Source organism: Akebia trifoliata, chromosome 4 (genome assembly GCF_017979445.1).
Source record: "Akebia trifoliata isolate Shusen 1 chromosome 4, ASM1797944v1, whole genome shotgun sequence".
NCBI lineage: Eukaryota > Viridiplantae > Streptophyta > Magnoliopsida > Ranunculales > Lardizabalaceae > Akebia > Akebia trifoliata.
This window is the reverse complement of record NC_141378.1, coordinates 8,726,161-8,748,669: the sequence shown is the minus strand read 5'-3', so window position 1 is coordinate 8,748,669 and position 22,509 is coordinate 8,726,161. Positions and strand designations below refer to the sequence as shown.

General features: G+C 32.7%; 2 protein-coding genes across 2 annotated transcripts; both read left to right on the top strand.

Annotated features, from left to right (window-relative positions):
- Positions 1-1,731: 1,731 nt before the first annotated feature.
- Positions 1,732-3,745, top strand: LOC147403548 (uncharacterized). The gene is made up of 2 exons (XM_086439149.1): positions 1,732-1,888; positions 2,743-3,745. The coding sequence occupies exon 2, from the start codon at positions 2,769-2,771 to the stop codon at positions 3,447-3,449; it is 681 nt and encodes a 226-aa protein (XP_086295275.1). The 5' UTR covers positions 1,732-1,888; positions 2,743-2,768; the 3' UTR covers positions 3,450-3,745.
- A 13,913-nt stretch (positions 3,746-17,658) lies between these two features.
- PARVUS (Nucleotide-diphospho-sugar transferases superfamily protein) lies at positions 17,659-19,028 on the top strand. Its single transcript, XM_086439148.1, has one exon. It carries the CDS (start codon positions 17,734-17,736, stop codon positions 18,772-18,774), a length of 1,041 nt encoding a protein of 346 aa, XP_086295274.1. The 5' UTR covers positions 17,659-17,733; the 3' UTR covers positions 18,775-19,028.
- The last annotated feature ends 3,481 nt before the right edge of the window (positions 19,029-22,509 follow it).

The window sequence follows — 22,509 nt, the reverse complement described above, 5'->3', positions numbered from 1 at the left end:
TAAGGCCCTTTGAGTAATTTTCTCTTTATTAAATAGGCAACGCCATGTAACCTATTTAATAAAATTCTAATCTTAATTTAAAAAATAAATCGCATTTCCACCATAAAAAAATAAACCAATATCTACCAACATAAATTAAATATCACAAAACAAAAAAAAAAGTTTCATCACCAAAAAATGGTTGTGTATCACAACCAATTAGATGGTCGAGAAAAGAAAAAAAACAAAAAAATGGGTAATTATTTGAAAAATATCTTGAAACACTATTTATGTTTTAAAAAAATTGATAAAGAAAAAGTATTATGGAAAAGTCTTATGAAATTCTAGAAAAAAAAAAAAAACGGTAACCAAAAAAACTCTTAAATAATTGTTACTATTTGAGATACATTTTATGTTTTATAATTTAAAATGGCATATTAATTACAGAATAACTAAATGTATCAAAATAGGTTAAATAGGTTGACGTCCTAACCATACCTAACCCATTTAATGATCGTATTAGATGGATTGGCACTATTATGACCCAAATCCATTAATTTCGTGTTGTTTTTGAGTCATGTTAAGATTGCCACCCCTACTTAAAATCTCTATATACTTTAATATGTGTGTGTGATTGCATTTTTTTATATATTTTTTGGTTATTTATTATTACTTCTATTTTCTCTCAACACAGATGATGTTTAAATTTTCCATTAAACAAATGGTTGAGATAGAAAGATATTTGTTGGGATTCCCTTCAAAATATTTTTCTTCCAGTCTCAATTATTTTAGTGAAAAACGTGGTTGGACGATAGAAAAATCCTTTATTCCTTTTAAAAAAGAAGATTTATTTAAAATGAGATTTTTTTTTTTTTTTTAAGGATCGGCTCGATTTTATTCCTGACCCATTATCTCTAGTTTTGATAACTTCAAGTATTGATAGAGGCAAGGGCGGAGCTAGTAAGGAGTTGGTGGGGGCAATTGCCCCTATAGAACTTTGAGAGACTCCTATATTTTCAATTAATTACATGCCCCATTTATCCCCACTCCCTCACCTCTCTCCCCATTTGCCCCCACAGCCCCTCCAATTCCTCCCCCCTCCCCTCCCTTTCAATTTTTTATCGATGACATTGCCCTTTTAACCGGGCCTTCTCATATACTAATTGAAAATGACCTAAATATCCTCTTTTTTTTCAATTTCTAATAAAAAACCTATGATTTTCTTCCTAAAACCATTAATCTTCAAGTTCTTCAACTATACAACTAATCATAGTTTGCCCCCACTACAAGAAAATCCTAGCTCCGCCCCTGGATAGAGGATTTGGATTCGAGAAGGATTCAATCCAATAAGGATCTGGTATGATTACATAGGCCTTGATCTGATAAAATGTGAGGAAGTATATAATTATATTATATATTTTATTTAATATATGAAGTTTATCTATATTTTGTAAATTCAACTGATTCTAATTCGGACCTGACTCGATTTTTATCGGATTGGTCTTTGGGATCCGATCCATATTTCCTAGACGTGATCGTTTAGTAGACTTGATGTTGGGCCTTGCCTAGGTCATGTTGCTAAAAGTTTTTTCCAACAATCTCAAATTTAATCGTGGTCTTCACTTCAATCTAGGCCTACAAATGAAGCCCAAAAATGGTATACAGCTCTTTAGTGGGCCAGGCCTGAAAATACTTAATGACCAGTGGATCGAAAACAAGATGTAACGATTCCTAGAGTGGACGTAAGTTAGTTAAGTTTCAACTGGTGTATAAAATCCTTTTTTTTCTCACCCGAATCTAGTAAAGAAGGACGTCAGACGTCAAAGCTTCTTCCATTTTGGCGAATTTATCCGCAAAATTCACGAACAAATCGTGAATAGGACTTCGGTTGATTTCTGGATCGGTCAAGGTAAGTCAATCTCTTTCTCTCTAGGTTTTTCGATCTTGTTTTACATCTGCTTGTCTCGAGTTTCTTCAATTTATGGATTAGATCTGTTTTTAACATAAAAAAAACCCTAACTTTCTGTCTCTTATTGATATCTGATCGCTTTGCGATTCGTAAACCCTATAAATTGTATGTTCATGGTCTTCCTTTGATCATTAATGGTGTTTTTGTAATGTTGTTTCGTTAAAGCTGAAAATCTTGGGGTTTTAGTTGTTGAATCAGTTTAATTTGAACGGTTTAGTTGAAGGATGACTTTATAAGTAATTGAATATTCATCTGTGTTCGTGAAATTGGGTGTATTTAGGTTTTAGGTTGAAGGTTGGGATACCTTGCTATGTTTCTGTTTACATTTTGGTGATGTTTGTAAGTCTCTTTTTGTTCAATTTTGATGTTGTTGCTGCCAATCTACAGTTCTGATAGTAATGTGCGTTTGCTTTTGATTGGTTTAACGATTTTTCGTTGTTTAGGTTTGCATTGGCGTTTCTATTGTTAGAAATTAGAAATTTGGTTTTGTAATGAAGGTCTAGGATTCTGAAATTTATGTGAACTAATTAGTTTAAAACAAGACAATGGTTTTCTTCTTGTTGTTGATGTTGATTTTAGTACATATATAATTAACAGGCATCTTTACGTTCTTGGTGTTGATTTTTCGTTGTTTAGGTTTGCATGGGGGTTTCTAATATTATATAAATTAGAAATTTTCTTTTGTAGTTAAGGTCTATGATTTTGAAATTTTATTTGAACTAATTAGTTTAAAACAAAAAACAGGGTTTTCTTTTTGTTATTGGTGTTGATTTGAGTACATATATGATTAACAGGCATTTTGAAGTTCTTGGTTTTCAAGATGGCCAATGGGTTTGGGGAATCAACCAGTGAACCACCCCAAAGCCCTTCATGCTCAAACAATGGTAGCAACGATGCTGGTAATTTTGAATGCAATATCTGCTTTGAATTGGCTCAAGACCCAATCGTCACCTTATGTGGCCATCTCTTCTGTTGGCCTTGTCTCTACAAGTGGCTCCATATTCACTCACATTCCCAAGAATGCCCTGTTTGTAAGGCCCTCATACAGGATGAGAAATTAGTTCCTCTTTACGGTAGGGGAAAGACACCAACGGATCCAAGATCTAAGTCAATTCCTGGTGTTAATATCCCTAATCGTCCAGCAGGCCAGAGACCCGAAACTTCCCCTCCACCAGACACAAATCATTTCCCTCAGCAAGGGTTTGGGTTTATGGGAGGGTTTACGCCTATAGCAACAACGAGATTTGGGAATTTCACTCTCTCTGCGGCTTTTGGTGGTTTGATTCCATCACTTTTTAATCTTCAGGTGCATGGATTCCCTGACACTACTACATATGGAACAGCTGCTGGTTTTCCGTATGGATCTTTTAATTCGTTTCATGGAGGCCATGTTCATGGTTTTGCACTTCCAACTAGTCAAGGACAACAAGCAGATTCTTACTTGAAAATGCTGTTTTTTATGGTTGGCGTATTTGTGATCCTTGCTCTTATATGGTCGTAAATGTGTTACATGAAATTCAAATGATGATAGACATGCGGGATTGTAAGTCTCACATGTTTGTAAGTTCAGAAAGTGATTGATGTTTACTCTTTGTAATTGGAAAAAATAAAATAAAAAACGTTCATATGATGTTTTGTGTCATGTGTGTCATCGGTAAGTCATCTACTGGTTGTCCATATGGATTTTTTTAATTCATTTCATGGAGGCCATATTCATGGTTTCCCACAGCCTTAGACAATATGCGGATTTGTACTTGAAGATTTTTTAATATAAATGGTTGGTGTTTATTCCCCTCATGTGTTTGTAAGTTCATATGATGATTGGTGTTTAATTTGAAAATGGCTTCATTGGGTCAAGGTATTATGCAACACATCAGCAGTTAGCTCAATATGTTTTAAATTTATTTTCTTTTTCTTTCTGCCACATGGATTTTATTGGATGCTTTACAGGGGAAAAAATGTAATAGGCGTATTCCCATATCTTTTGGAAATTTGATGGTCGTGATTTAAGTGGAAGATGGGAAAGAATGTGAGTTGAGGTAGTAAGAAAAGATTTGAAGACAGACAGGCAAGAAACCTTAATTGAAGATATAGCTCCCCTAGCAAGAAATGAATGACTTAACAAGGCTTATCTCACCAATCCCAGATAGTTGGGATAGGGTATTGTATGAGATGAAGTTGTTTGCAATTGTAGCATGTCTTGGCATGGAAGAAGATACTTCCTTTTTCATAGAGCTACTTATAACGAGCCCAAGTATCTTCTTATAGAGTGAGGTATCACCTATAATAGTTGAGCAAGCGCAAAATCTGGGCCAATATAGTGCAAATTTCCTGAACTTTAAGGGCACAGTTTATGAGGTTAAATTGATTGCATAGTTTATGGCAAAAGTTTGCTGTCTGCCTGATTTGACCTTTTTCATCGAACTTGTGACCAGCGCTGCAACAGCAAGAAAGCTCAGTACATGGTTGTGTTCGATTTGCAATGATGTTTTTGGGCTGTCCCTGACCTTGTTGACTGCTTGAATTCTCTTTGAGTCCAAGTCTTGGAGCATGTGATGATGCTGATGGACGAAGGAATTGTGGAGAATTGTTCTGCCACTATCCAGCAGGGTGGCTTCTCTTCTCAGATGTACATACATCTTCATTTCATTGAAAGGTAATGATTCTAAACTTTATTTTTAAAAACCAAGGAAGGCTTTAGGAAACTCCCTAATTTATTCATTTCTGTCAATTATTCTTGCAAAGAAAATAGTAAGCAATTTGAAAATTCTGTGGTTTGGGTTCTGTCAGGCTCATCTCATTTTTTTTTTCTTCCAAACATCCAATCACATGATGAAATCTTGTCCCTATAAGCTGAGATTTGACTCCATATTCTTCTTATTCTATTGAATTTTCACCTCTAAATTTTTTAAAGCCAATATCAAACATCACTGGGGTTATAATTAGTTAGTATTGGTTGATTGGATTGGTTTGCTCTCTGTTTAATTGTCCCTCCCTCCTGAGTCATTGAGGTCAGTCCCATGCTGCGCTGCTAACAATGCAGTTCAATGAGAGTGTTTGAAGACTTTGTGTGGCTCGCCACATAGGAATCACTGGGAGGCTTGTGATTGTGTTGGCAAGGATGCTGCCCATGCATTCCATGAGCTCTGACTTGTGCTCTCTCTCTCTGAAAAATTTATGTTAATAATGGCCCTATGTGTAGGTGGTAGTGGTGATCCTTTATTATGTGTTGGCCTGCTCTCATCTAATCTTTTGTCATACATGAATGAATTTAAATACGTTAGTGCTTTGAATGATTTTTTTTAGGTTCTTCACCAAAAATATAAGATATCTAGTACTATATATAGGATATATTTTCTGTTTGGTAATGAATTTCTTTATCAAACAGGTATTTTTGTACTTGTATTCTATTTATTTAAGTTTATTTTAGAGAGCTGCTATTGGCACCCAACTTTTACTTATTACACCTCAATTTCTCAATTTATTTATTTAAGCGCCCCCCCCCCCCCCCCCCCCCCAAAAAAAAAAAAAAAAAAAAAAAACACTCTTCAATCGGTACAAAGGTTTGGTTCAAATTAATCTCAACATTGCAAAACATTATGACACTCGTTCAAACAATTTCATTAGTTCTTTACAATTCTGATTAGGCTCATATAAAATTCTAGACACAAAAAAGTAGAAATCTATAAAGATGAACAACTGAGCTTCTATTAGCAGCCGAACTTTTACTTATTCTCAACCATTAACGTATTTTCTTAATCTGTAATAAGTAAAAGTTGGGGTGCCAATAGTAGCTCTCTTATTTTTAATACCCTTAGCACGACCATCTAAAAGTACAAATTTAAATAAATGCAAGTACAGTAGGCATATTTTTTGTAAAATAATTGTAACATATAGGGGGTTATCCTTTTATCTTTTAAATATTAACCCCTTGCTTTAGGTTCTCTACTTGGTTGTTGGGAAGTCATTTTTTCTGATTAAAAGTTACTAGGTTCTTGATTAAGGTTATTTGTGGATTTGTTTGAACTATGGAGAAGCATGGCTTGGCTGCATTCTTGATAAATGACAAGAAAGAGTTTGAATGGAATATGAGATTCCTTGCTTTGCATTATTACCATATGTGGGTCTAATGGGCTTTTGCCATGTTATAGCTGACTTTTGAACCACCAATACAAATGTTTAAGTGCCACCTTTAAACCCAAGACCACCACCACTTTCTATCAGATGGACTCTTACTTAGAATGATGATGTATGTGGTGGGCCAACCTGACAGTCACCTTACTCTATACAGACTTGGCCTTTTCAATAGGGCCCTCACTATAATGCGTAAAAAAAAATTGTAGGGAAAGAAAAAAAAAAGCATAACCGAAAGTTTATCCCAAAGATTTGGGATCTTATGAGTTATGAACAGAAGAAGAAGTTAAAAGTTCTAAAAGAGTGAGAGGAAAGAATTTGTTCCTAAGCAGTAAACACGACTTGATTTTAGATGGAATGGAATGTCGGGATAAGATTTGTTCAGCTGAAATTCCTCCAAATATTTGGGATACGTCTTTTTGAAGGTTCAATATAAAATGTTAATTAATCATAGATAGAATCAAGGTTTGACATAATCATAGATAGGGGTTTCATTGGGTACCCATTTAACCAGAATCAAAAAATCACAATTTTTTATTCCATTTTATAAGAACCTATTAGAATCGGGGTCTCTAAGTATAAAATCGATTTTTTTTTTTTTTATGGTTCCAGTTCCATTGATATGATGTAGAAATGGATTAATTTGCTTTGGCAGCAGTAGGTATACTACAAGTCTAAGTTATGAATCCCAAAGTGGAAATTACAAAGGCCTTGATGGTGAGATTTTTTCCTACCATTATTGGTCTTGAAAAAGCCCCCATCATTTTCCCATTTTGAACATGTAACCTTGATATTGACATTTTTTGGTTTTTAAAGAGATTTACATGGTGGACCTAGCTGTTGCATTTTTACTACAGAAAATCCCTTAAGAGTTCTGACAACTCCAAAGGAACTTTACTTTGTAAAATTTGTTACTCAACCAAATCTTATTTTATCAAGTTTGTTATCTTGCAAACTTTGGATAGTGATAAACTGTCATAAAATTCATATTGATGCGGTTAATTTGTTAGTCAACATACCTTGAGGTGGGTCCTAACTGCATCAATAAAAACATGATCTGATGATGCAGGGTTATGAAGGACAAAATTTTAAGAACTCTGAAAAAAAAAAATAAATAATAATTTTCACTGTTGAATTTTAGTTTTAGATTTGGGAGTTTAGTAACCATCTATTTTCATCACTTTCTATGAACCTCGAAAAGGTTTTTTTTTTTTTTTTTTCTTTTCTTTTGAAGCTGAATATTTTCCATGAAAGCAAAACGGTTGTGGTCTTGGATTGGCAATTTGATAATCCATGTCGGCCGATCGCCTTAGTAAGATTTGAAATATTTACTAAGTTAGTCATGCCAGTAAGGTTTCTTAAGTAATAGAGTAATGGAGATTTTGTAATAAAGTTGCAACTGATAGCTCTCGGCCAATGGTACATGTCCTTTTTATTTTATTTTATGCGTAAGCTTGATTGAACCCACGACATCATGATTACGTAAGAAGAATTACATTAGATTTAAAGGAGTGCAACACATGAATTTTAAAGATTTGTGAAGAGTATTAGGGATTTCTATTTGGTAATATCATCCAATTTAATGGAATGGAAATTCTTTGTTTTTAAGTAACTGTAGACAACAAAATTTTACAATAATCCAAAATTATCTAAAAACTTCTGGTCCTCGATTTTTTATTGAATTAAAAATCAGAAGTGGGTCCCACAAATTTAAATTTGGATTCACTTAATAGGAATAGTATCTCATGATCTGGGTTGTCCCAAATCAAATCATTGTTCAAATAAATCCAAGTGACACATGCTGAGTATTGAGCCCACGGACCCAATGGACGATGATCGAGCCTACAACATGGTTCACGTTCAACAACAACAGAGATATACATTGTGTCTAAACATTCACATCATCTCTCGATATAAACGAGATCTCTCAGATGATATTTTGAAAATCTCATCTTAGATTTAGTAGAGTTTGAATAAAATAATTTTTTTTTTTTTTTAGAATTTAAATATTTATTATATAATTAAAACATGATTTTGTGATTAAATATTTTTTAATTTATCTTATTTATTAAAAAATTATAATTATTTTAATTTGAATATATGTAAATCAATTATTATATATCGAGGTAAATGGATGTCTTATCCAAGACAGCTCGATGTCTTCCATAAATGAGACGAGACGTCAAACTGAAACCATGGCCTACAAAATAACCAAATTGAGAGTCCAATAACTTGAATAGTCTATTTGTAGGTCTCACACCAAAAAAAATGGAGGATCCCACCAAAAGTCCTTATAATCATGAAAATTTTAAATGGGATTAAATCGACCTTTTAATCAATTAATTGAAACCTGTGAAGTTAGGGGGTAAACTTAAAAATCTTCCTCACCCAAGGTCTTTAAATACCACTGTAGTCTATTTGGGAGGATGTTGAATTATTTTCTCTTAAAAAGATTAAAACTCTTTTTCCAGAAAAACAATTTTCATGTCCTCCTAGAGAAGCAAAAAATTCAAATATAAAACTTGTACTCAAATATTTAGAGAAGATCAAGCTTAAAAACTTTTCTCCTAAAATACAACTTCATCAATCGATAAATTCAAATTTGGAAGAAAAAATAATAATAAACTCTATAAAACCTCCTGAGAAGATCAAACCTAAAAATCTTTTTTTAGAAAGTAAATCCTCATTGTCTATTGATAAAATACAAAGTCTAAAAGAAAAAAATAAATAACATACATCACTACTTTTATTACATTTAATTGTTAACTAAACGAAAAGTGCTTTGTTGAGCAACTATATTGATTTATATCATTATATTCATCAAAATCAATATTAAACTTAAAGTCTCCAATCACCCCAAAACTTTCATACCGATTATTGTACCAGACTATCCCAAAGCAACATAACAATAATCAGATTGGGTACGGATCCAATCAAGCCCAATTTGATTCTAAAATGAAGAAAAACTATAAATATTTAAACAAAATATGTGATAAAATTTACATTTCTTCTCACATTTCATTAGTTCACACAAGGTTAATCCGGATATATCTAATAAATTATCAAATTAGATCCTTATCAAAATCCAAACCCTCAATCCACATCCGACCAGTGGGTTGGATTTCAGGATTGATTCTTTCCATTAACAGATCTCTATACCATATCATAAATCATAAATAATGCAGTTCTTATTACTATTTAATCATAAACAATGCAGTTGGTCAATAATAATTAACGAACTATTATTGACTTTGAGGAATTCGACCATAAACAAATGTTGGTCTTATACCATTCAGTATTATTTAAATGATTAGGGCATTTCTCTCAAGGAAGGAAGGAAGGGTTGTAGAAACTTCTTCATATTTGTTTTGTTAGGCGGTACGGTTTCGTAGATATTTCAAAAAATTATGTCCTCGAGATGTACATGAAGTGAAGCTCAGAGAACAATTATTGGTGATGAAGTAGGGTCAACGTCAACATGAGGATGACAACATCATAGTTTCGAAGGAAAATTATTCCGTCTTTGACTCCGTACGCGGAATTGTACCAAACAATCTGGTGGAGGAAAACTACTTTTCTACCCAAAAAAAATATTTAATTATTTTTCTCAAATTTTCGTGGTACTTTGACTTTAGGCCACGGTCAGATAACGTGGTCTGCTGGTTTGCTGACTTTTCGGTCATTTCTGACCCACTGGACCACCTCCTTAGTTGTGTGTCAGATGTCGGTGTCCCTAGTTGAGTAAATATGGAGGTTTTGAGCCTTGACGTTTAAATCTTTGTAAAAAGTAGTAATGTTTGGGAATGCATTTTGTGATGAGTCGTGCTGGGGTGACATAGGATTTATTGCAATTCTCACAATTCTAATGTGGAGGTGGGCACATAATCTTGCTATTATGTGCACACCCCCACATTAAAATTGTGAGAATTGTAGTAAATCCTATGTCACCCCAACATTGGTGTTTTATGATTTATTCTTAAATTTTTTATGCTATATGTATTTTTGGGATCAAATTAGTTATTAGTGGCAAATTGGAGAAATGCTTCCCTTATAAGAGAAGTCAAAAATTGGCAAGAGTGATAAGTGGCTTAGACGTATTTCTGACTGTTTTAGTTTGTAGGAATTTAATGAAACTTAAAATTTTAGACATTAAGAAGTGGAGGTCTTGAATTTGAATCCTCCCTAAGGGGCCACCCTCACGGATTTGACTTTGAAATTACTTGGTGCATGTGGGAGGGAGGGATTGTACGTGCCCCGAGGATTAGCACTTATTCTAAGAGGCTTGGATCTAATAAATAAATAAGAAGTTTGTAAAAGCATTTCGTAAAGATTAATACCAAATAATCAATTGTACAATAGCAATTTCATCAAAAGTGCATTTAAGAGAATTGCTTTGATAGGAACATTTTTTTATGGATGCACTACAATTCAAAAAGTAGTTGATTTCTTTTGTAAATCTTTCACTTTTATTCTTTTCAAATTCTAAACTAAAGTGATAATTGAAGGAATTGTGTATAATAAAGAACTATTGGCATTGAAAATTGATTAGGCAATTTCAAAAATATAAAAATAAATAGGAAAACATAAGTTTTAGTCCAAATTCATTTCCCATAGAGATCTTTCCAATTAACTTAGTTAATTATTTATTTCTGTTCAATTGTGAAATTTTTATTTAAGATTTCTTGATTTTTTTCATCTTTTGTCATGCAATTATCTCGGGGTTTACAATTTTTTTTTCCAACACTAACTTAGTATATCCATTATGTGATCATTTACTCTCTTTTTTCCCCCTATTATGCAAGACAGTTTATTAGTCAATGATAAATAGGTGAGACGAATTTGTAATTCATGATATCAACACTCATAGACTAACAATTTAATCAAATGCAAATGCAATTTGACGTGTCAACTCTTTTGCTTTTATAGTGAATTGGAAGAAGGTGGCACGTGCAAACGCACATGTATTAGATATTTGTTTTAGTGTTTTTAAGATTTGCATAGTAAAAAGAGATATTTTTGTAATTTTGAAGAAAAATAAAACCAATGTGATTATTGAATGTGGGATTGTAAATTTCTTAGTTTTTAACCAAAATTACCTTGATCATATTAAGTTTACATGTAAAGGTGGGGGGCAGTTGTGAGATCCAAATTTTTGTGTCAAACCACTTCTACTCCATTCTCTTATTATAAGTAAAATAAAGTAATTTAAGCATTTCTTAAAAGGAAATTTCACGATTTTACCACTTTTACTCCTTTCTTGTGTTATACTAGTAAAGATGTATTTAAGTAAAGTAAAGTAATTTAAGCATTTCTTAAAAGGTAATTAATTTCATTACTTGATCACTACAATGTTGATCATGCCTCATGCTAAAAATATATATATATATATATAATTAGTAGTTGTTTGTTTTTCTTTTTGGAAGGGGGAGCGGATCCTATATATATAACTCCATTTTCCTGTAGCACCCTATAGAACGGTTAAGAGAATGCCATGTCAACCACAAACTTATATTACGCAGTTGGAAAGTGTTTGAAAATTGGAGATTCAGTGACCGTCCATTTTCAAAGTCATGGATCATGTTAAAAAGAATTTTTTTTTTTTCCAAATATAATATAAAGCATGAGTACAAGAGATAAGAATTCCTAATAGTATTATTATTTTAAAGTGGTGTTTTGTGTACTGTAGATGAAGAGCTACAAGAAAATGGGGCTAAAGAAGATCTGTTCCCTTTCCGAAGTATGCATATATAAAATCTAGATTGTATGCGTTGGAAAACTTATGTACATAACCCAAATCTACATTTTTAGGTGTTTGCCAAAACGTTTTGAATATTTTGTAAAAATTAATGAACAAACCATTTTTTTTTTTAATATTTACAAAAATGGCCATAAATCTGATATTATATTATAATTACTTATTTTACAAAAAATGATTATATATTGTAGAGTCGCATTTGCTATTTTCTTATTTACCCTTCCAATGAGCTCACAATCACATCAAATAATCATTTTCATAAAATAAAAAAAATGATATAATATGATAATTGTTGTAAATATTAAAAACTTATGATTGCTTAAATGATTTTAGCAAAATACATTGCCGTTTTAATAATTTCTTCATATTTTTTAATTCAAATATTTGTCTTCAATGTATTATTTCTTATATTCTACTTCCTTTTTAATAAAATATCATCTCAATTTGAAAAATCGATGTAAAAGAGTATTTTGTTGCAAATTAAACCAAGTTAAAAAAAAATGTGTAAAAGATAGTAAAAAAAAAAATATTACATAGAAAGATAGTTGAGAAATGACCTAAATATTGAATCCGGTGGTCCCTTTATAACAGACCTTTTTGACTTAAAGACTCATCTTTGACTGGATGACTGCTCCTCTTCAATACTACCACACCTATATTTCCTTTCTTTCGTTCAAAATTGGTGGGATGGATTATAATTATTTATGGGGAACCTTCTCTTTGTGCAGCTGTCCACCAATTAATCAACAAAAAGCCGTGTGATACATTATTTGGCCCCACTGAACATTTTTCACATTATTTGTACCTAATGGCTAAAAATTTGCCACTACGCCCACCAAGTAGAGGTTTAAATAGGTGCCCTATTTAACCGGAATAGAATCGGAATTGAAATTGGAGGAATAGTTCTAAATCCCTTTTTATTAAAACGTTTAGAGTTGGATCTCTTGAAATCAAACAGATTGAGAATAAGAATTTATACGAACTGAGAGTTGGAATTGAAATAGAAAGTGAAATCCGATTCATTGACACCCCTACCACCAAGTCATGATTTAATTACCACAAGTTTGTTATCTTGACTCCAATCTACTGGGAAAGATAACAAAAATTGATCTAAATTTCCTAATTTTCAACCATTAAAAAAAAAAACCTAACTTAAAATTTGTCATCTTCAACTTTTTCAATCTCTCACATAAATTTATTTATTATTTTCTGTTTGACATCTTCGTCAACTTGTTACCATAAACATTAAATTTTCTCGTGAAAATCTATTGATTTCAACTTCATCAAAAATCCTATATGGTTGTTGAGTTTTAAAGGTTGAATAAGAAATATAATCTTGAGATTGATGAGAATGATATTAAAATTTTATCTAAGGGTTGAAGATTACTGGATTAAGAGAGAAATTTCAAGGGGTTTTGGTAAGAGATTGAAGACACCATTTTATATTTGACTCTTAGAGAAGGCAGAAGTCAAGTGGCTATGTCATCTATATGAAAATACTAGGGTATCTCAAATCTTTATCAAACAAAATTATATATAACACATCAAATAAGCATATAAACACACAAAAGAAGATCCCTTCAAACAAAGAAAAAAGAAAGACTAAAAAACAAAGACGACGAAATGAGCAACTACAACAGAAAAGTAATTTGAGAGCAATCAATCTGTGATTTGTTCTTACCTATGAATTTTATTTCATAATAAATCAGAGAATACCTCACCTAAGTAGAAATCCAAATCAAAGAAACTTCCATAGAAAAAAGAAAAATAATAGAAAACTAGAATGGTTATCAGCACACCAAACATTATGTTTAATTTCATTATTTGATTTGTTAATAAAAAGCTGGTCACAGACGGTATAAGCCCTCAAAATTTTATCTGTGACCACTATTTTGTTCTAATAATCTCATGGATGGCCCCCAAAAATTATAGTTATAAATTTCCCAATTGCCATAAAATAAAGTATTTTTAATCACCATGAGATAAACAACACTATATAATGCGGGGATGGTATGGTTCCTACTTCCTAGAGGTACTTTGGATTGGACATCCGGATGCTCTACCCATTAAGACCCGAATCACATGGAGAAGGGGATTGAAAATGTTGGGCCACCAATGGACTGAATCAGATCCAAAATGTGATGTGTTTCCATCTGATACTTCCGATTTGGGTTTGGATGAAGATCCGATTTGAATATTTGATAGGTTCTAGTTCAATATGATTTAATTTGATAGGAGTCCAATCTGATACATTTTATGAAAATATGTAAATTATATTATACATTTTGTTGTAAATATACAAAATTTGTTTAAATTTTGTATTTCAAATCAAAATTAATCTGATGCAATTCTTATTGTATAGGATTTGGATCTTGGTATTGAGATCTAATTGGAATTTATCTGAATCTCTATACCAGTCCATTAATATTGTAATCAGTTTGTTCTGGATCAGCCCGGGTCCAATCTGGACCCGATCCATTAACGACATGGAAGGAAGGAAGGAGAAGAGGCCCTTTCCCTTTGTGTTCAATTGAAGCGTGCGTTCTCTCATTAACTGAATGGAACATAGAAATTGACATCGATTGAGATATTGCTGACGTGTATATGTCTATCAAATCATGGATACTTTTCATCGGGATACAAATGGATTTCTCTCGTAGGACTGTATGTGAATGACACGTGTAAGACCGTATGTGAATGACACGTGGCACATGTCCTCGGGCCGGGATTGGGACCGACACAAACTTTTATTTGAGATGAGCAAGAGGTGAAAGACGCGTTTATGATGGTGTCAGCGTTCCGTGGCCTTATTGTCATTTCACACTAACTTCTTGTATAATGGAGAGAACCGATGAGTAGGAGCTTTCTCCGATAATGATTTATCAACAAGAGTAAAACTTTATTTATTTTCCTTTTTATATATTTAATTAAAGAGACTCAGGAGTTTTCAATATTCCAATCTCCACTTTTTAAATTTTAAAATTAAAAAAAGTCAAATATTATTTATTTATTTATTTTAATAATGAAGAAAATAATTAATATGATTCTTTGGATTTGAAATCATTTAATCAAGTTGTTATCTCAAGCTTTTAACCGATCTTTCTACTTATTTTGATCGAAAAAAATTCAAAAATTAAAAATGGGTGGATTTTACTAGTGCTGAGTTCACCATTTTTTATTGTCAAATTTGACAATAAATAAAAAGCGACGAATTCGCTAATACTGACTAATGCGGGATCATTAAGAAATAAATAAAAAAATATAATCATCAAATTATAATCCAAAACTTAGAGACTTTTTAGAAATAAATCCCTCCACCAAAGTCTTTTAGGTAATGATACTATGTGAAGAAAAAAAAAATACAACTACCAAGATTTCTATAATTTTTGTTTATTCTTTATTCATATAATTGAAAATCATAGACACTAGCGACAGGTTGCAAAATATTATGATTGTAATATCTATTATTATTAACCTTTTAGTGGCCTTTTAATGCCTATGGGTTGTCTTCTCTACTTGTCCCCACCAAATAATGGTGTTATTTTGCAAACATTGAAGCCTACTCATTTTCAAATATTTGCATGACTTAAAATAACTAATAAGAATATAATTACAAAATCTCAGACTATGGACCATATGATAACCATTCTAGTAATGGATTATGATATCAATAATCCATTATAGAACCCATAATTGACTATGAATATTATTTCACAAATAATAATAAAAATATAATTTACATAAACAAAAATAAATTTTGTTGAAGACTCAAAAATCTATCTTCTAGAAGTCGTAGATGAATGAACTTAGTGTTATTTTTCATATAACAAGTTAAAGGGTCGACCCTTTAATCGATTGGGTTGTGTAGATACAAAAACTTGTATTACCTCAAGATTCCCACTTAATTCAAATTCTTCTCTTTCCTGTACATTTGGGTGTGCCTGCAAAAACACTTCTTTGACGTCCAAGTTTGAACCTTAGTACAAGAAAATATTATTTAGGATTTAATGGAGAAAATTGCATCATTGCAATGCATTGTGCCTATCTATTTATAAGAGCTTTCTCCTTGATTCTCTCCATGATTTCCGTTCTTTATGTTTCAGTAATTTTCATCCTTTTTTGGACTTCTCTTGATTCTTACAAATATGGTTAAATTCCTGATTTTCAGGGATGCGATGTTTTCAAACTATATCCTTGATCTTCAGAATCTCGATTTAAGATTCTCTCCCTGTAACACCCGATCTCCCTTCTTTCGATGTTCATTATTCAGTTGGATATTCGGCATAACCATCTCATAATTGCCACATGTTAGTGTCTGAAAAATATCCTCCACAGGTTGTATCCTTAATTTTTGGAAAATAAGTTATATGTGTTGGTTATTTTAAATAAGAAAAAAATTACTAAGACTCAAATGTAATTATATGAACTAGTTTACCTAAAAAATTATAATAATAAAAAAAACAAAAATAAATCCATTGGAAAGAAAATTCTATGAGGACAATGATTGGTATCAGAGACAAATGCTACAGATAAATGGTAAAATTTTCCCATAAAACAATGTAAAACAATTGGGGAGGAGTTAATAATTCAATTCAAATGATATATAGAGGAATTAAGAATGAAATTTGCAGAGCACATAGTAGAGAGCTTGATCATTGTTATGGGGCTCTTAGAGCTTAGATTATGAAAAAATATTGAAATAAGAAATATTATACTTGATGCGGATGATGACCATGGCAACTTAGGTAGAAGGGTTCGCCCAAGGTGATGTTATTAGTGAGTGAAATAAAATAAAGTATTTTTAAGACCTAGTTGCAATATAAGAAGCCTAATTGGATTTATATAAACCAAAATAAAAAAAGTCATCCAAACTATGGAAGGAGACCTAATAAGAGGATGATAATTACTATGAATCTCTAAAAGCCATTTCCCATTGTAAGAATATTGTCAATGGTAGTAAGAGTATCTCATACCATGTTGCAATGTTTTTTTTTTTTTTACTTATTTGTCCCACTAAACTAATGGTGTTTAATGAGAATCGTTTCAATGAATCTGGTTTGATTAAAAGATTTGTGTCGTTGTGGTATTTGAATTGAAACTCGATTTCACATGGAAAATATGGATATGTATCATAATTATATTATCCATTTTAGGGAAGTTGTGTGGCACTTACGATTTCGAGTCATTCTACCTACCCCCCCGTGTCTTCCATTGGGACGAGGGCTACTTTCAACTCTTGTTCACCTCCCGGGAACAATATGGGGGGTAAGTATCTAGTAAAAACATCAAAAAGAAAAGAAGTCAATAGGTCACTAAAATAATGGATACTTATTTTGTGTAAATAATATGAGTGATAATTGAGAGTGTCAATGGGTGATCAAAGCCAAATTGAAATCAAAATTGAATAGTTTTAGGTCCCATTTTATTGGAATCAATTAGAGTTGGGTTTCTAGGAATCAAACCACTAGTGAGAAACTAAACCAATACGAGCTGATAAAAATCAAGAATTAAAATCATATAACGAGATTTTTGGATGATTCTAGTTTTGATTCGATTGATTTGTGAACCGGATGTAAAACAATAAGGGTTTTGGTTGCATAGGATATGGAACCAAAACTAGAACCAACCCGACACCTAAGAGTCAAAACATTGGTTTCAAAGAAGCATCAGTTTTGGAGTTGCGTATCAAATGTTGCTATCGAGTTTGCATAGCAGAACTTTTCTCCAAAAATCTAGGACCAATGTGAAGCGAACTACGAACCCATTGACTTCGCATCTCAGCCAGCTTGGCTTCCTTTTTAAACCAACGTGGTCACAAAGCAAATTCCTCTCTCTCTCTCTCTCTCTTTAAAACCCAACACCTCTTTGGCTCTTTCTAAACCTTGCACCCCACATCATGCCTTACCATACACCCATTCACCTTCTCTATCTCTCTCTCTTCCTCCTCTTCTCCATCACCACCACCATCAATGCTACCACTACCAATCAATTTCGAGAAGCTCCTCAATTCTACAATTCCCCAGATTGCCCCTCAATCCCAGACACAGACTCCATGTTCTGCTCAGATCAAACCGTACACGTGGCAATGACTCTCGACGCAGCTTACCTTCGTGGGTCCATGGCAGCAATCCTCTCTGTCCTCCAACACTCTTCTTGCCCACAAAACATCGATTTCCACTTCATCACCTCTGCCTCAACAAACTCCCACCACCTTAACCATTCAATCTCCAACTCGTTTCCTTACCTCCGATTCCGACTCTACTCAATCGACGATTCGTCCGTGTTAGGACTCATCTCCACCTCAATCCGCTCCGCTCTCGACTGCCCACTCAACTATGCTCGCAACTATCTCCCAAATCTCCTCCCTTTATGCATCAACCGAGTCGTCTACCTCGACTCAGATCTAATCTTAGTCGATGACATAGCTAAACTCGCTGCAACCCCACTCGGTCCCGACTCAGTCCTCGCTGCACCAGAATACTGTAACGCGAACTTCACCTCTTACTTCACCCCAACTTTCTGGTCAAATCCATCTCTCTCTTTGACCTTCGCTGGTCGAAAAGCTTGCTACTTTAACACAGGAGTTATGGTGATCGATCTCGAAAGATGGAGAAAAGGAGATTTTACGACGAAAATCGAAGAATGGATGGAGCTTCAGAAGCGAATGAGGATCTACGAATTGGGTTCATTGCCGCCATTTTTGCTTGTTTTTGCCGGAAATATAGCTCCAGTGGATCATCGATGGAACCAACATGGTCTCGGCGGGGACAATTTCAGGGGACTCTGCCGGGATTTACATCCGGGTCCGGTGAGTTTGTTACATTGGAGCGGAAAGGGGAAGCCTTGGGCTCGACTCGACGCGAATCGGCCTTGTCCATTGGACGCTTTATGGGCTCCTTACGATCTCTTGAAGACCCCATTCTCTCTTGAATCGTAAGAAAGAGAGAGAGAGAGTTTGGTTTTCTAGTCGCGGAGGGTGACAGATGTTTCATCCTTTTCTGTAGATTATACAGACATTTGAAGGTTCTATTTTTTTTTTTTTTTCTGCGCAAGTTAACAGATGATATTTGATTTTAATTTTTACGGACTAAAAAAAAAAAGGGAAATAAAAAGGAATTAATAACATTTCTGCAATTTTTGTTCTTTGGGTTTGTAAACAATGTAGAATTTCTTGTGAAATATATAATTTTTTTCCTCTTAATTTTTGTTTTGTTTTTTTTACTTGAATGTTTCTGAAATTATTTCTGTAATATAAATAGGAGTTTTGAGTTACCTCCCTAAATACTGTAGCATATTACATTTGCCTCTCACTGAATCCCAGAATTTTGAATTACCTCTCTTCTTACCCTTCATGACAAATAATTTTGAATCTATTTAAATGATTTAACTAATCAAAGTCACAATTACTAGGTTTAAAATTAAAACCATGCAGAGGTTAGAAAGATCATTTTCTCTTCAACTTAGATCTCTAAATTTTGTCATTTATATCAATTTCTCTGAGAATAGTCAGAAATTATCATAGTCTAAAGGTGAAGGAAGCAGACTCTACTTTGTTTTTTTTTTAATGTGTGATTAATTATTCTATGTTTACGAGCTTTAGAATTTGAATTTTGACCTGGTAATTTTTCTATCTTTATTAAACATTAATAAATAAATAAAAGAGGGCTTCTACTAACTCACCAACTTTTAATCATAACACACCAATCTCTATGTAAAGTGTAAATTACTGTTCAATTTTAAAAGGATTGGTGTGTTGTAAGTGAAAGTTGGTTTGCCAATGAAATTTCTCTACAAAAATGTTAAAGAATTCCCTACTTTGTGGTCTGGCCAGGAATGGACACAGGTTGGCGAAACTTTCCTTAGATTTGCTTTGCCAACTAATGAACATCTTGATGTGACGCACATATAATTAATATTATACACATTTGTGCCTCAACCCATCGATCAGTGGGTCCAGGTAAAACTTTTTATAGATCGAACGGTTGAAACTTTTTAATGAGAATAGTTAATAATTAACTGGTGGATGTGCTGCTTTGCAGCTTGACAATTGTCTGAAAGATGTGTTTGTTTACTTTAGCCCATATGCCTTGCCGTCCTTAGTGGACAAAAGGAAGTGGTATGTTTAATTGCACATGAAAAATATGGTGAAAAATTAATTTTTATAAAAAATGATATTTTTTATGTGTTTGATTATATTTTTTCATAAAAATTAATTTTTCATCCCAATTAAAAAATTCACAGAAATATGAATTTTACTTTCCCACCCATATGGTTGAAAAAAATGAAATCAATCCATATTTTTCATTTTTAAAATATCATCTTTTTATTCTCATTCATATCTTCTTCTTCCATACCATCACCACCACCACCATCATCATAATCACTATCACACTAATCTCGTCGTCATCGTCGTCATTATCATCTCCGACCATCTTCTCTCTCTCTTTCTTCGTCTTCTTCTCTTTCCCTCACCTTCATTGTCACCACCACCACTATGTTCTCTCCTCTTCTTCTTTTATATATTTTTTCATGATTTTATCCAAGTAAAATCAAATAATGAAATTTGATTTTTCAACCTTACTTATTTTCCACCATTATTTTTTTGTAGATTTCAAATTCTATGAAAAATCATTTTCCATGCAATCAAACATACCCTAAAGGCCTATGAGAATGAGATCAAATGAAGTTTTAAATGAGTCGTGATTCATAACAGTATCCCATTCCTACATCAACAAATGGTGTCTACATGCCATTTTTCATTGGAGATTAAAGGCATTAGGTTGCAAATCCTATAAAAAAAAATAGTTCAATTAGGAGTTCAATGTGTTCTAAACAAACCACCAAAGTGTTACCCAAACATAGTTCTTATAGAATAAGAATAGGGCACCGTTCTAGATCCTAGTTTCGTGGAAGTTATAGGAAGAGATGTTTTACTCTTATAAATAAATGGGAATTTTTTTATATTTAAGACTCGTACTTATATACATCCAATGAGTAAGTTTCATGATTTCGATATGAGTTTCAATAAATAAAATTCATGACTTGAATATGTCAAAATCATTTAGAGTATATATAAATATTGATCAACACATTTCATAATATGAGGGACTAACATATCCATTAAAGATGTATTTATAATAGAATCACGTAGGTGGTAAAGAATTATTGTACACCACTATTCACTTATTTTTAATTTTTAATTGGAGTGTAATAAGTAAAAGTTGGGGTGCCAATCCAGTGGACAATTATTGAATGACACGAGTCACACTATGGCTCCATTTTGCACGACCTTACTACGGCCAAATGGAATATTTAGAATAGTCTTTGATATGGGTAAATGGGCCACAGCAAAAGATGTGGGGATATATTAATTTTCTTTTATTGGGCATTTGTTTTTTTGTTAGGTCTTATTACATAAATAATACATTAGTTAGAGTGATTCAAAGCTGACTTTTTTTTATTTGAAGATTGTACTCTTCAACAAGCAAAACATGATAATAAAACATGGCTGAATAAAACGCGTGTATGGGCAACACGAGGAATGTGGTACATATACGTACTTGGTCCATAAATGTCATTTAGGGTCTAAAATTTTAATTTGATAATAATTAAAATTTTCATTTTCAATCAAATGCTGAAGTTAAAAGTCGATCTAGATTTACTTCTTACATGCACTCTAATAGAAATTAAAGAAGCATTTCAGCTGGATGGGTCATGTTACCAAACAAGAGCATAATGTAATTTTACGTCTGAGTTTCATCTTCATTTCATAACATGGTGCTTTTGTCAGTAATACTTCCACATTGATATGGTGTAAAATCTCTTCGGATAACTTGAGGTACCCCATGTCCAATGGGGGTGATAAAAGATTTTTTTTTTTTTTTTTTACATTGAAATTAAAAAATAATAATATTAACCTAACTTAATTAGCACATTTGTTCACTAGATATGCCTTTTATTCTTATTTTCTGTTTCGCATCAATGTGCCTGAAATTCTAAGTTACCCATTGACAAGTCACAAACCATATATTTCATTATCAACCATTTGTATTTATTATTGAAGAGAGAGAGTGAGAGAGAGAGAGAGAGAGAGGGAAAAATTCTTAAATAACAACAGAAAGACATTTCTTTGTTGCAAATATTGTTACATTATAACTTAGAATTATTCAGTTGGGTCATGCAGAGGTCCATTATTTGCTGAGAAATTGGATTTTACAAACTAGAGTCTAGAAAGGGCAAATGAAAAAGAATTAATACAATTTTTCTTCTTCGGGTTTGCAATCAATATAGAGGTTTTGGTGCAAAAGAGAAAAGTTCTCCCCTAATTTTTTTTTTCTTGAATGTTTCTGAAACTATTTCTGTTATAAAAATAAGATTTCGAGTTCTCCCCTCCCCTCCCCTACTGTAGCATATTACACATGCCTGACTGATTCCAAAATTATGTCACTTGCCCTTTTGAGTTTGACAAAATTCTGTTATAATTTTTTATATTTAAATACTAGAATTAAATTGTGGATGGAAAATGGGTGAAAAAATGATTTTTCCTAAAATAAGTGATTTTCCGTTGTACGCAATCTCAGATTATTATTCCTAACCTCAAGACTAAATATTTTGAGAAATTTATATTCCCTTGAAAATGAGTCCCATCAAATCGTAAGTCCTTTTCTAGATG

What these genes read in the sequence shown, in the direction of transcription:
- PARVUS (XM_086439148.1), top strand. Translation starts at nt 17,734, where the DNA reads ATGCCTTACCATACACCCATTCACCTTCTCTATCTCTCTCTCTTCCTC.
- LOC147403548 (XM_086439149.1), top strand. Translation starts at nt 2,769, where the DNA reads ATGGCCAATGGGTTTGGGGAATCAACCAGTGAACCACCCCAAAGCCCT.